At 35.8% G+C, this 15,338-nt stretch overlaps 1 protein-coding gene across 1 annotated transcript in view; it reads left to right on the top strand.

Annotated features, from left to right (window-relative positions):
* Positions 1-15,338, top strand: part of LOC140338851 (cadherin-23-like) — a 327,390-nt gene that overhangs the window by 208,585 nt on the left and 103,467 nt on the right. The window contains exon 8 of the mRNA XM_072423172.1: positions 399-527. Coding sequence (XP_072279273.1) covers positions 399-527 — 129 coding nt within the window. The remainder of the gene's footprint in view (positions 1-398; positions 528-15,338) is intronic.

Here is a 15,338-nt window from a genome sequence, read left to right as displayed (position 1 = left end):
TCAGGAAGTTTTGTGTAGTGCCCTTTCAGCTTCCCTCACTAGACACAATCTGCCTGTATTGCAAAGAAAAGCACAAAGACTCAGTAATGACATTATTTTTATAGTAAAATAAAATAGGTATGTAATCATTGCAGCGTAGTTTTCTATTATATTTCAAATAGAACGTTGATGGGGGGCAGGTAAGGAAAATGTAAACAGAAATAACCCTCAGCTCTAAATCTATTTTTTGTTTTACAGATGTGGATTAGTTTACATTTTCCCAAGTTTTGTTTTAAACTGAAAATTATTTCATTTTTAAAGGTGGTAAATCATTACAAATCTTTCAGGGATGAAAGGAAGCAAATGAACAGTGAAGTAGAGTATCCCTATATCCAGTAACTCATTGTTTTTTATTTTAGGATCAAGACAAAACGAAACCCCTTTCAACGTTAGCCAATCTGGCCATCACAATCACAGATGTTCAGGATATGGACCCAGTCTTCATCAACTTGCCTTATAGCACAAACATATATGAAAACTCACCTCCGGTAAGAATTTGTGATATTTCCAGAAATTATTGTTATGTTTTGCACCCTTTTTCCTCAACTAATATAGTGTGAAGTAAATCATGGTCAACATCTACTAAAAGCAAAGGTCCTATTCACATAAGGAAATACTGTATTTACAAAAATGGTCTGAGACATTCTTAACACTTAAAGTCTTTTAAACTTGCATTTAAAAAAAAAAAAAAAAAACCTTGAGTTCACAGAAATAATTACATTTCCACAGTTTTATCTTCAGTTTCAGAAGATGTTTAGAGTACCCAAAGAACCCCTTGGTTGTGTTCCTGTTTAAGATGGGCCATGGGTTAAAGGCTGTTCATGACATTTTGAAAAAGATAAAATTAAAGCCCTGCTGAAAAGTAAACTTTATTTATGTCAGTCCTGTATATACGGGTTCTAGGCATACATGGAGTTAGCAGTAGATAAGAAAGGACCCAATGTGCACAGAACAAGTTACCTTTTCCGCATTAACCACCTAAAGTGATACACTATACTAATGTTTAAAATATTGCATTTGTAATGTTAAAGAGCTAGTATAAAGGAAAATTAGTGGTGACATAAAGCACTTAGGGGTTTACCAAATCAGTTTTTGTCTACAGTATTAATTTTTCATGGTAATGTAACTGGCAGTGTGTCCTTTGCTACATACTTCATACTAAAGGTGTCTCTATTACTTGTCTGAGATAGTTGCAAGATAGGTAAGTGCCTATGATAAATACTGATCCTAGGGCCCATTTTACTGGAATCAAGGGTTTATTGGCTTTCTTACTTCAATGTGGTCAAGTGTCTAGGACTGTGGCACTGACAATGCATTAAAATTGTTTGTTGGTTACTAGCCAACATCTAGGCATTACTTGGAGTTTTTCCTACCATTGACATTGAAGTCAAGTGCTAAGGAACAGCATCATTTCAAGCAGTAGTGCAACAGTGCTGCAATGCTGGCCATAATCTAGATTTTAATTGTTTCAAGGCTGGCAGGGAAGAAAGCAGCAGACCATCGTTGTAGATTATGTGGATGTGCTGAGTTGGCTTCTAGGGGACACAGAAAGTGTATAAACTCCTGATGGTTGAAAAGCATTGATCAGTGTAATCTTTAGCCAACATCCCTGAGACAGAAACAAGATATTTCTAGAGCATACCACCTTGTTGGCACTGAACATACTAAGTTAGGTTGAAATTGCAATATATTGCTTTGCATACAGTATAACAATATACTAAATTGTAACCCCTGAATCTTGGTATGTACAGTATTGCCAGATTCTTTCCAATATATTACCCTAGTAAGTCCCTGTTATTTTCCTGCCCTGCTTCTTTATTGTTTATAGTTGTATATAATTTAAATCGTGCATTAGAAACTGGTTGTTACACTTTCTGTTTGTTTTCACTTGCATGATATTATCACTACTTGGCTTTGGTACCTTAGAATCTTACACTGTATCCCTTGAACTAATATCTCTTTTTGCCACCTTTGAAATACTGTTCTGTTGTTTTAATAATATTTTGACACATATTTTGTATTGAGATGTTTTGTTACAGGTGTATTGTCCCTTTTCTTCAAGGCTCCACTTCTCTTCCAATATAGCTTTCTCTTTCCTTTTTTCCTGCCCTTGCTGTGTTTCCCTTTCCTTATCTGTGGCTCACAGCATGCCTCCTATCCTCTATCAGTGTAGCAGTTAAGAATACTTAATCTAAAGTGTATATATTACCTAATAGAGTCCTTCTTATTTGGGATTATTGCATCACATTTTAATTTCCTCACTTGAGTAACAGCATGTCAAGCTGGCCGTCGGTAAAGAGATGATAGAAAGTGAAAGGGTTGTATAAATGGCAGCAAATTACTGCAAGCGGATAACTATCAGCTCTTTGACTGCAGCTGAGGAGTGAGAAATAGGATTTTCAACTTCCAAATCTACCACAGAAATGGTGCCAAGGCCCTGCTATCCTTTCTCCAAGGGTTCCTCCGCTGTGACACTAGAGTCTGCCTTGCCTTTCAACTAAATCTTTAATCCTGAGATAGAAAGGGGAGAAAATGAAGTTCCAAAACATACTAAATATTCCCAGAGCGGGCAGCTTTGACCTTTACAGCCAATCACAGCAGATGCTACAATAGTCTAGAGAGATTTGAGGGCTGGCTAAAGGACCTTGCAGCACATGATAATAAAGAATGTTTCTTTAACAATGTTGCATCCAGTTTAACAAAGCATTTGTTACAAATATATTAATATGCCTTTTGTTCTATAGAATCATTGTTTGCTAATTTAGTATTTTCAAAATGTTTAAAAATAACTTGTCATCTCTGTAGGTTGTATCTTTGTACCCATACAGGTTTTTTTTCATACATACAGTGTACATTTGGAGCACCAGTGTTCTGATTCTTTAGGACAGTTTTGTAGTTATTCTGAATGTGTGTCAAAGAGGAAAACATTTTTTTATTATTCTACTGACTCAATTCTTTTCTAAAACGTTAAAAAAAGAATAAAACTCTGCAAGCTGTTCACAAAAAAAACAAAAAAAAAAAAAACAGGGCAAAGGAGAAGTCATATTTCTGTGGTTTCCTTGCAATTTATCTTTGCTCCATTTTTTACATAACATGCCTTGTTCCGCACTGTCTCTCTGAATATTGGAGGAAGGGCTTTGCTTTCTCATGTCAGAGCTTCCAGCAAGGAGAACATTAAAAATCACAGTGCTTGCATGACCACATATCCCTCCAAATCTTGTAAGACTGGTGTCAGAAGAACTAGTGCTTTAAATGGCACACTGCCAACACTTTTTTAGTAGTGGAATGTTAAAATATTATTTTGATGTTAATTACATTTTTTAAATTTAACTTTTTATGCAGGGCATAAGCTTATGTTGGGGTGGTGGCAGTTCTTTTTTTTATCATAGGGGAATTACAATTAATAATAAAGAACTTAAAAATATCACAATATTTAAGGAAAAAAGGGAAGAGTACATGTTTGAAAATGTTTAGAAGAATAAAATGGAAGAATAGTGGTTTTACAATTGATCCATTTTGCATATAATCTCTTGAAATGTGTAGGAAATGGGAGATACCACCATTTGCAACAATCATTAGAGACATGTGGTATGCCAGACACCATGAGATATATTAAAGAATAAAATATTGGCAGTATTTACAATGCAGATGTTTGTCATATTCATGGGGTATGAGTATGCTTTTTTACAGATTGGTTCAGTTATCTTTTATACAGAACAATGTGAGTGGTAAATTAGATATGTATTTATATATAGATACCTGTTCCAGATTGGATGTGCAATTACCAACTTGTATATTCCCCACTTGTAAATTCCCCATTAATTAAAATAATGATGGATAAACAATATGAGTGCATTCTGGCTGTGACATAGAGCCAAAAAAGGATAGATACCCTCTTGTCAATGTTTGTCTGGGATTTCCAAATATTTTACCCTTTCCAATACAGCACTGTACTTTACCAAACCATGGCCTTCTGCAAAAAAGGAGTTCTTCCAGATCCTGCCTACATCTAGCACAAATGGGAGTATTCAGCACCCCCATCCTGTAGAGAGAATATGGAAAATCCTGTAAATGTCATGCACTATAAAAGAGAGGGACATTTTGAAGGCCGACACTGTAATATAAGGAATCCCCATAATAAATTCAGTGGAGAAACAGGACTTCCTTAACACTAATAATAGTTGCGACCAACCCCTACTTAGTATAACATACATTAAATAAAGCAAAGAAAGAACAGACTTTTTTTGTTGTTAATGTATGTATGTAACAATGGCAAGTAAAATAAAACATATAAGAACAGTAAGTTATTGTCTTAGGTGGAGTACAATAACTTGGGGTAGAATACCCTCCCCATTATTTCTTCATGGGGGAGTAAGTTTGGCTAAGTACTAAACTGCTTAATAATCTGTCTTTAACAGAATAATCATCTTTGTCACCTTTCCCAGTTTTTCGGATAATGGGGGGTGAGTTAAATATTTATCTTGGCTCGGTTTCCCGACATGTTTGACCTTTGGCTTCTTCAGCAGTATCTCTGAGACCATGATGATAATGTTAGTAAGACAGAGGGATTGTATGAGAAGCTGAATTTATACTTGGGGATAAGGTAATCCTGCAATTCCTTTTTTAAAAGTTCATGAAGTTCGTTTAGAAGTCGCTCAGATTCCTGAGGAGTATGGTGACTGGCATGTCTGTGGGAGGCAGCAGAAACCAAATACAGAGCAAATAACCCCCTTTGTGTATAATTGGCCATTAATTTAATTTTTACTTACATTTTAGATTGCTTTCTCTCAGTATGTATCAGACTCTGAATTTCACCAAGGAGGCATCAGGCAGCAACAAAAACCTTACAAAAAGTTCGAACCCTACCAAATTCTATGCAAAAATAAAGGAAAGTTGCATTTGCCTTAGTTTCAATTGTAAAGCAGAATCCCAATTGGATTCCTCCACAGTTTCTATAAGGGAGAAAAAAAACACATAGGGGATGGGTTGGTATGGGGGTTTGGGGTAGTTAGGTATGGGATGGGAGTGGGTTTATATTTGCAAGAAGAGGGATTTTATATACATTAATACCAGCTGAATTATTTAGAAAGTTTCACCATATTATAATACCAGTTTATCTCTTTTTTTATTATTTTTATTAGTTTTTTTCCCCTTTTTTGTATACATTCACCTTTTAGGCATGTATACCACCTTTTAGCATGTCATAGTCTAGTAGGTCTGGGTTAGGGAAGAAAGCATGATACCCATGATGTATTTAACACTTTTTTCTAAAGAACATGTACTGGAATAAATCAGCACTAACACCTCCATTTTGGTAATTAACAATAATTAACATAGTTTCCTTTTATGTTTTTTGAAGTTAAGTAGTTTGCATGGAGCATGCTTTTGACTGGCAGCTACTAAAGTATTTTTTGGATTGTATTATACAGTGGATCATACAATTTCCCTTGGAAAATGATCTGGGATTTTGCAAGATTAGTGTTGCAGAAGAAATACAATATATCAATGTTATGTTGCATTAATCTTTGATTCTAAGGTTCCAGGAATAGATAATATTATGTTTTATATTAGTGAACTCCTATTGCTTTGAGCAATATAAATGATCGTTGCATCCCCACTTGTAATTACTACCCGTAGATGAAAATTCCTAAGTGAATTTCAGCTAAGCCTAGCTTATTCTAAAGAAACAATATATACATTTGAACAACTGTACTGTAAATATGTGTAATTGTGTAATTGTATATGTTGCAGTCAAAATTCTTGTGCGGGCTTAGTTTTGCTTAAGACCTCAAAATGAAAATGACCTCACTAAGCAAACATGACCATCACAATAATTAATTGTTAGCATGTAAGTCAAGTTGCTGGAGTGATGGGATTTGTCTGCAAAAGGGTGTTACTGAGTGCTTGCATCATGTATAATTCACATCTATCTGTAATGAATTGCAGTGGAGCAAAATTGCCAAATAAACATGTTTAACATCACATGAACTGTTAGAACATGAACTGTTAGAACTGTTAGAACATGAACTGTTCTGTATAAAAGATAACTGAACCAATCTGTAAAAAAGGATACTCATACCCCATGAATATGACAAACATCTGCATTGTATATACTGCCAATATTGAAATATTGAAATTGAATTGAAATCTTCCCTGCTTGCTCTGAACTGTTTGCAGTATTTCTCAACCAGGCTTTCCCCAGAGGTTGTTAGGGGTTCCTTGAGTAATGAACAATTTGTGCTTCCCAGGTCAGTTTATGTGACTCCACTGATCTTGCTGGATATCTTTAAAGGTGATATTCTTTTCACTAGCCAGCAATGTAAGAGGCATTCCTTTCACTGACCACCACACAAAGTACTATATACTGTGGATATAGAAATTATAGTAGGGGGTTCCCTGAAGACATGAAAGTTGTTTCAAGGGTCAAGAAAGGCTGCTATATAGATTCACAAAAGATCCAGACATTGCATGTGTATATCCATTGCCTTTTACTACATGTTTGGATGGCATACTACACGAAGACACCCCTACCACTGAAGCCTTGCAGAGCAAGCAGGGAAGATTTCACCTCAAATTTATAGAAGCAATACAGATTTTTGCCTCCACAGTATCCTAAATCATGTTGGCAGCCATTAATATTTTTTGTTTTGAACCAGTCTTGTGTAACATACTAGCAGACACCTATAACTTGGCAACAATAACAACTTGTTTCAGGTCGGATACCTCATCCCCTGTTATAAGTAAAGTATCAGTATGGGACCGCAAATCAGAACTATTGCAATCTCTAGTGCCACACTTGTAATAATTTAAAGTGTGAGTCCTTGTGTAGTACATGCTGGCACATAATAATAATGTAATAATGCAGAACCATCAAAATAAATTTGCCATTGTAAGGCCCTGGTCAGCACCAGTACTCATGTGACGCCAATCCCCCGATTTAACACTGCAGTCTTCATCTTTGGCAAGCCCCAGTTTAGCCTCGGGAGTCTGGTTGCATCTTCCAGCACATGGGAGCCCCCAGGACCTAATGCACAAGGAATGGCATCTGGGGATGGGCTGGCAGAGGACCAAGGGCCAAAGTATAAAGATAAGGTAATCCACAGGCAATCAGTCCACCAGATGGCGTACAGAGGGAAGTAGGCACAAGCTTAGTTGGAGTCACAGGCAAAAGGTCGATCCAGGCTGTGTACAATAGATAGGTCAGGAATAGGTATTAGTCAGCAACAGTAAATAACACAAAACACACTTTAGCACAAATAAGCCCAGCTAAACACTACAACAGGCATTGGAATCTGAGAGCAGAGAGGCTATACGGACCTATCAGCCACTTGCAGTATGGGATTGATCAGGAACCATCCTACTCATCAGCTGCAGCACATCTCAAAATCCTCTTCAGCTGTACGGTCTCAGTGCAGGGGATGCCGAGAGAGAAACTCAGCTAAAGGGAAACAAGGACGCCTTAAGCTTCAGGGGACTAATTCCTAAAACTCTTCTGCTGCTGTAAGCGCCGCCACTGGAGGCAATAGGCCGGGCGCACTCTACTGTGACTTGTTGGCCAGAAGAGTATCTTCTTACAGCCATACATATATACCTATTAGGTAAAGACTTACTTTTTAAATCTAACTTGATACAGAAAAAAAAAAAAAAATATGATGTGCATGTCTGTCATACCTCTGTGATGCTGGTACTGACAGTATGGATTTATTATTTGGGCTACACAGCTTAAAAATGTGGTTTTAATTCAAATCCAAAAACAGTAAGCACTAATACGTAAACGCAATGGTTTAGGTCTGAGCTTAGTATTCTGAACAAGATGCCAGAAAGTCATTTGGAATTCTGTCAGTCTTCCCTAGAGGTGACAATTGACGGTTACACTTTTGGCTCCCCGTGGTTTCATTGCATGAAGATGCTTTCTCTAAGGACTTTCATAGTGTGAAATTAATGAGAACCAGCCCACTGGCTCACTTAGAGAGCCTGCTGGCTTCCTCATCACTGCATCCTAGCAGGCCATTAAAACTCCTGCACTAATCTTTTTCACAACGCTGGTCATTGCTAACCGACAAAAAAGGCCTCCCATTTTTTTATTGATTGACATGTGTCAGCTTCAAGGACCTTCCAGCTTTACACAGCACAGTGGCTTATAACTATTGGTGATTAACGCTTGCAGATGCTTACTGATGCTTAAAAAAAATGCATTTTACTGTCATCTTACTTTGAAATGTACATGTAATGCATAAATATTTTATTGGATTTGTTGTAAAGTATTTAATATTGTTTGCCAGACTAATCTGTTGTAATAAATGAATATTTTTGCACATACTGTACATTATGACCTAATGTAAATTAAAACCAAATAGATTAGCAGAGATTCCTCAAGGCTGGTATTTGAGTACTTAGAAGTGCTAATAATATTTAAATTAGCAAGTGTAGGTAGCTAGAGTTTAATTGTTAACCTTAAAGCAATGTGTAATAGTAGGTGCAGGCAGAAAATTTAAGCCACCACATTGTATATAGCAAGAGACAGTTATGAAGCAAAAATGTATTAAACTGCTAATTTTACTTGTTTTTCACTCTGGGAAAAACAAAAAATGTCCCTTGCAATGAAAAAGTTAAATGCTTGTTTCCTCTGGAGAATAAAGAAGAAATAACTATACTTGCTGCATACTTATTCCTCATTTACCTGGCAGCTGCCACTTGTCTCCTCTCTCTGGTGCTTTGCGTTGTGGGAGGGCCCCCGGAGTCCTCACTTTTTACTTATGGAGAATGAAAGGGGGAGGCTTCAGGAGATTGGTCATGCATTTGGGATGGAAGCATGCAGGAGTGAGCAATAAGACAAGAATTTGTGAAAACACAAGTAATAAAGTTGTGCTTTGAAAGAGAGGAGTGGGATGACTTTATAACTTGACAATCTAGGTAGAAAAGATTTAGAAAAAAAATAGAGTAAATAAAGCTGGCTTTATATGAAGCAAAATAAAAGGTCAGAGTTCTAGCTCTACATGCAATTCTTTTAACATCAGGCCAGTATTACACTGAGCTAATTGGCTAGTCAACTGATAAACCTCCTTTAATACATTTCTTGACAAAATTATGACGATTTTAAGCGGGACTTTTAAAGCCAATACCATCAATATTAATTACAAAAATAACAACATTTTATTAATATTAAACATTAAAAACAAATGTTATTTCAAATACATAAAACACAATAAAATTGTGGGTGTATATAATGACCTCTCCTTACAGAATACCCCCAAAGGGTTTAAAATTCTGAAATACTTCTCGACGCGTTTCACTGAAAAAATTTGCTTCTTCATGAGGAAGGAGAGGAGAAGTCTATAATCATAGAAACATATATTACTCTCATGTATGGAAAATACAGGATAAAGAACAAACCTAAATCACATAATTGTCCAAAAACAAAAATACAAATATACAAAATTACATAAGCAAGTACCTGATGTTTGTACTTCTAGCAGCCCTCTTATTTAAAATTGTTGCAAGAAAGGAGGTGGTTATGGCGGCAATGGTATACTGTAGTTACAAAAATAAATGGAAAGATAGTCTTTATTCACCTTGTTTTACTAGGCTTCATTGTGTCTGGTTATAAGGGAACTAGTTGGGATGTTTGTCTAGATCATTAGGAAATGGTCTTTTGATATCTTTATAGTACACACCTCACCCGTCCACCACACATACAGGGTCTTTATTCGCCTTATTTAACTGGACATAATTCTGTCTAATTGCAAGGGGGCTATCCATAAGTATCCCTGTAGTCTATCCAGGTCTTTAATAAACAATTTTTGATATCTTAATAGTGTGTAGCACTTCACCAGTTCACACAAACATACACAGAAAAAAAACTGGCAAACCTTTGCACACAGCATTTATTGCATTGGTTGGGGTGCCTGTGTTTTTTGGTGTATGTTAAATTAGAAATAAAGCATGTGTTCTGGTGTTGCACTCTCTAACATATAGCCCTAGGCACTACTCAACGTGGTTGATTTACCAGAATTTAGACTGAGAGATCTACCTCCATGGAAGGCATAAGCCACTTATTTTATTAAATGCAGTGAATTTAAAATTAAATGCATTACAAGTTACATATATACATAGTAGGTTAGGTTGAAAAAGTCCATCAAGTTCAACCACTAGGGAAATAAACATATCCCTGATATAAAAACCTATAAGACATAGTTGGTCCAGAGGAAGGCAAAAAAAATCCCTGGTACAATTTCCTTCCTGATTTCTTGAGATGATCAGATGTTCTCTGGATCAACAATCACGGTTATTTTTACTTTAAAGCCTTAATACCCAGTTATATTCTGTGCTCCTAGAAAAACATCCAGCTTTTACTTAGAAATCTATAGTAGTTGCTAAAACTACTTCCTGAGGGAGCCGATTCCACATTTTCACAGACCTTACAGTGAAGAATCCCTTCCTTATCCAGAGCTTAAACTTCTTCTTCCAAACGCAAAGAGTGCCTTCTTGTTCTTTGTAATGATCTCAAAGTTATCTGAGAGTTTTTTTCTATATGGACTGTTTATTAATTTATACAGGGGGATCATATCCCCTCTTAAACGTCTCTTCTCAAGGGAGAATAGATTCAGTTCAGCTAATCTCTCCTAATACCTGAGCTCCTCCATTCCTTTTATTAGTTTAGTTGCCCTTCTCTGCACTCTTTCCAATTTCACAATGTCATTTTTGTGAACTGGTGCCCAAAACCGGACTTTATATTCCAGATGGGGTCTGACCAATGCTTTGTACAGGGGCAGGATTATGTCTCCATTTCTGCAGTCTATTCCTCTTTTAATACAATAAAGTACTTTGCTAGCTTTAGATATTGCAGCTTGGCATTGCATGCTGTTATTAAGTCTATGATCTACCAGAACCCCCAGATCCTTTTTCATTTCTGACTTCCCCAAATGTATTCCCCCTAGACAATATGAAGCATGCATGTTGTTAGCCCCTAAGTGCATAACTTTACATTTATCTATAATAAATGTAATTTGCCACTTGGCTGCCCAATCAAACAGTACATTCAGGTCTGCTTGTAGATTACAGACATCTTGTATGGACTTATTTCATTACATAGTTTGGTGTCATCTGCAAACACAGTAATGGTACTTTTAATCCCAAACTCTATATCATTTATCAGGATGTTTAACAGTAAAGGTCCCAACACTGAACCCTGGGGTACACCACTGATAACCCTAGGCCTGTCAGAGTATGAATCATTAATTACAACTCTCTGGATGCGGTCTTTAGGCCAGTTCTCAATTGACATTCTATTTACAGATTGACTTTTGTAAACCTATTGACCCCAACTTGCATATTAACCGTCTGTGAGTTAAAGTTTCAAATGCTTTAGTAAAGTCCAAGTACACTATATCAACTGATCGTCCACTGTCTACCTGTTTACATACTTCCTCATAAAAGGAGGGTAAATTTGTTTGACAGCTTCGGTCTTTCTTGAAGCCATGCTATCACTTATAATAATATTTTTTATTAATAATATAATTTTCTAGCAAAAACCTCTCTATGTGGTTCTTTATCAAACTCTCTGGAACCTTTTCAACTTTGAACGTTAAACTAACCGGTCTGTAGTTACCTGGTAATGACTTTGCTCCTTTTTTGAAGATAGGAACCACATTGGCCTTACGTCAATCCATCGGTACCTTGCCAGTGACTAAAGAGTCTCTAAAAATTAGAAATAAATTGCATCAGGACCTGGTGCTTTGTTTCTCAGCTGTTTCTCAGTCATATTAATTCTGAGCCGTTGTGACTCATTTACGGCAGACATTGCTATTATGAATTTGGACTTGTGCTCTGCCATTTTCCTTTGTGTACACAAGTTAAAAAAGGGTTTAGTAAATCTGCCTTTTCTTTATCCCCAGTTACCAACCCAGCAACATCCTTTAAGAGGCATACATGCTCAGATCTGATTTTTTTGCTATTAATATATTTAAAAAAAATTAAGGGTTTGCCCTACCTTTCTTTTGCTATCTGTCTTTCATTTTAAAGTTTTGCACATTTTATCTTCTTTTTACATCGTTTGGTATATTCTTTAAAGTTTTAAAATGATGAAGGTGATCCTTCATTTTTATATTTTTGGAATGTCCTTTTCATGTTCCCTATGTCTTTTTTAACACCAGCTGTGAGCCACATAGGTTTTAATTTTAGCCTCTTAAACCTATTACCCATTGGAATATATTTCAGTGTGCTTTTGTAGAACAGACTTGAACAATTCTTATTTCTGTTGTTCTGTGTTCTTTGAGCACAATATTTCCAAGTCACAGAGAGCCGCCCTTAATAATAGAAAATTTGCTCTTTTAAAATGTAACGTTTATATCTTTCATGTTTTTGCTTCCTGTTTACAGTTTATGTTAAATTAAATCATATTATGGTCACTGCTACCCAGATTCTCTTTTACATGCACATTTGTTATAAGCTCTGCATTGTTAGAAAGAACAAGGTCCAGCAGAGTATCATTTCTGGTTCGGGCTTCTATAAACTGTACCATAAAATTATCTTGTATTAAATTCACAAATATAGTCAATGTCAGGTTAGCTGAAATCTCCCATGATTAAAAAACTTCCACTTTTTGGTGTTTTTTCTATCTGTGCTAGTAATTGATTTTCTATTTCTTCCTCAGCACTGGGGGGCATATAGCAAACCCCAATAATTTATTTTACTTGGAAAATCACATGCAAGAAAATGGAAACAAAAAATGATACCTAATATCGAGCAAAGAAATTCAAACAAAATATAATTTTCAATAAATGGCTGAAGTCAGTAAAATTACACCACATTCACCCAGCTAAGTTAACTGCCTAAATGTGTTTTATACTTTATGAAATGATGCATGGCAATAGGTGTAAAAATATCAATGCAAAAAAAGTATAAATGTCCATCAGTCCCGGGATACCTGTGCAAAATAATAAAATAAAAATAAGAAATTGAGATCCTGGATTGTAAGTTGTGAAGTTTTATGAACCACACCCTTAGTGAAAGAATATATGGAAGAGATATTCATTGTTTTTACATAGGATGGTATGTGACAATGAACATATTATTTTTCCACAAGATCATTAAATAATGCTGTAGATTAACATATATACCTGTTATCCTACGCTCTTTTTAGCAATGAATTCTGGAGCAGAGCACAGTAGACGAGGACTGACACCTTTATTTCTTGTTGCTCTGCTGATTCTTAGGAAGCCAAATATTTCTACAGACACATACTTATTCTTCAACAAGCAACCGCTCTTTTGGTGAAATATGAGATTGCTGCATTAAACCGGGTATTCACTCTGCAATGATTTACTCATGCTATGTGTTGATCCACAGATTCTTCATGTTTTACCTACCTTATTTTCTATGCCTTGATTCATTTACACTTGTCTCTGCAATGATATTTTCACAGTACTGATCAGAACATAGGAAATGAGCTGCAGAAATACTATTTATAGTCTCCCAAGAGATGTATAATACATTTCACACTTAAATAAAGTCTTTGGAGATGTACAAAAAACGCACAGTAAAAAAATTACTTTAAAATGTACAGCACGGTGCTCTACCACTTATCATTCTGAACTGCTTTCCTGTGTTTGACAGGCAACCAGCACGCTGTCAGATAGAGACACCTTCACCCAGTCTTTTAAATGGAGAAATAGTCTCGTTTGCCATTGAAGGATTTGGAGTTCATATCTTTCCTTCTGGAACAGTGAATTAAAGTGCAATAAATTCTCGTGATAGAGCTCTGAATCACAATTATTTTTTCTTGCCTTGTAGCCCTTCATTGTCTTTTTATTTTTCATCCTGGGCCTCCTCCTTTAACTATAATTACCTTTCTCTGTTGTATTGGAAGCTTTAGAAAAGCTATCCCGCTAGTGATTTACAAGACCACCATACCAGACCCAGTAGATTTGAGTTGTGCAAAGGTCAGTAACCAAGGATTTATGGCTGCTGCTGTCCTATAGGCTTCTTTTGAAAAGATGAGTTTTAAAAGGAGTTGCTAATAGAAGAAACTGTAGTGTTGATAGTCTTCAGGGTTAAAAAGCACTTATCACCTGACTTTGGTATCTCTAACAACAGATGTATATATATATATATGTATGTGTGTATATATATATATATATATATATATATATATATATATAAAGCCATGATCACACATTTATTGGTAGTTAAAATGTGATATGAATTCTTGATAGGAGGATTCTGTCTGTAAGAAAAATAAATGTTATGTTTTGCTTGGCATATTCCGAGACAATATTTCTTATTTCTACTAGGGTTCCTGTGAGCAGTGGCCATTGTCATGGTTCAAGGGGTAGTTGGATCAGCTGCTGCCACTGGATCATCTGATTCCTGCAGTTTTGATCCATTGCTTGTATTGCTTGCTGATAATGGCAAACAAGAATTTTTCCCTAAAATATTCCCACTACTACTGAAATGTATGCATTTGCAGCAACAGCTAATTAAAAGTTTCATGTTTAAATTTGAAATGACAAAAAAGTAATAAGGTGATGCAGCTGATGCATTTCCATTGCGGCCTAGGATGCCGAGGCTGCTGAGACTTATTAAAGGTAAAAAGCCCAGCACAGCCAATCAGGGAAAACCAGGAAGACAAGAAGAAAGCAAATAGTGGCGATGGAGCAGGGACATGTGAGTCTATATAAAAAAAATCCATTCAGGTAAGGTCGTTTTATTGCAGTTTGTTTTTATTCACAATTTTGCTTTATTCACAACTATGTTTCCTTAATAACACTTTTAATAGTTAAAAAATACATTGTTTATGGTGGTATATATCCAGCCAAAATAAGGGACAATTAAGGAGGACAGAGGGTGAACAAATTAGGGACATTTGGCAAGATAAGTAGGTAGTGTGGTATGGGAGCTTTGAATTTGTAGCTACACATAATTCATTTTTACATCTTTAACAAGATGATTATTGAGGCTTTTAACCTGTTTTTAGTGGTATGCCATTTCTTGTGAGACATACTGTAGTTAGCAGCAAGGAGTCACTGATTATTACTCTGTCCATCTGCTATACTTCTTTAATACTTGAAGTGGTGGGAGAAAATATATAGTTGTTATTTTGCCTCCCTTCTGTGTATGATGATAGATAGTCTTCAAAATTTAGAAAGTGGTGAGAAGAAATTCATCAGTAAGCTGGAATAGGTATTCTATTTTTAGCTTAAATGTTTGGATCCAGCATTTATAGTTTAGCACTACTATATAGCTATGCAGCATTTCATGTGTGGCTGGATTATTTATATTATATTATATATATATATATA

This window comes from Pyxicephalus adspersus, chromosome 10, assembly GCF_032062135.1.
Source record: "Pyxicephalus adspersus chromosome 10, UCB_Pads_2.0, whole genome shotgun sequence".
Lineage (NCBI taxonomy): Eukaryota > Metazoa > Chordata > Amphibia > Anura > Pyxicephalidae > Pyxicephalus > Pyxicephalus adspersus.
This window is presented reverse-complemented; position numbering and strand designations above follow the sequence as displayed.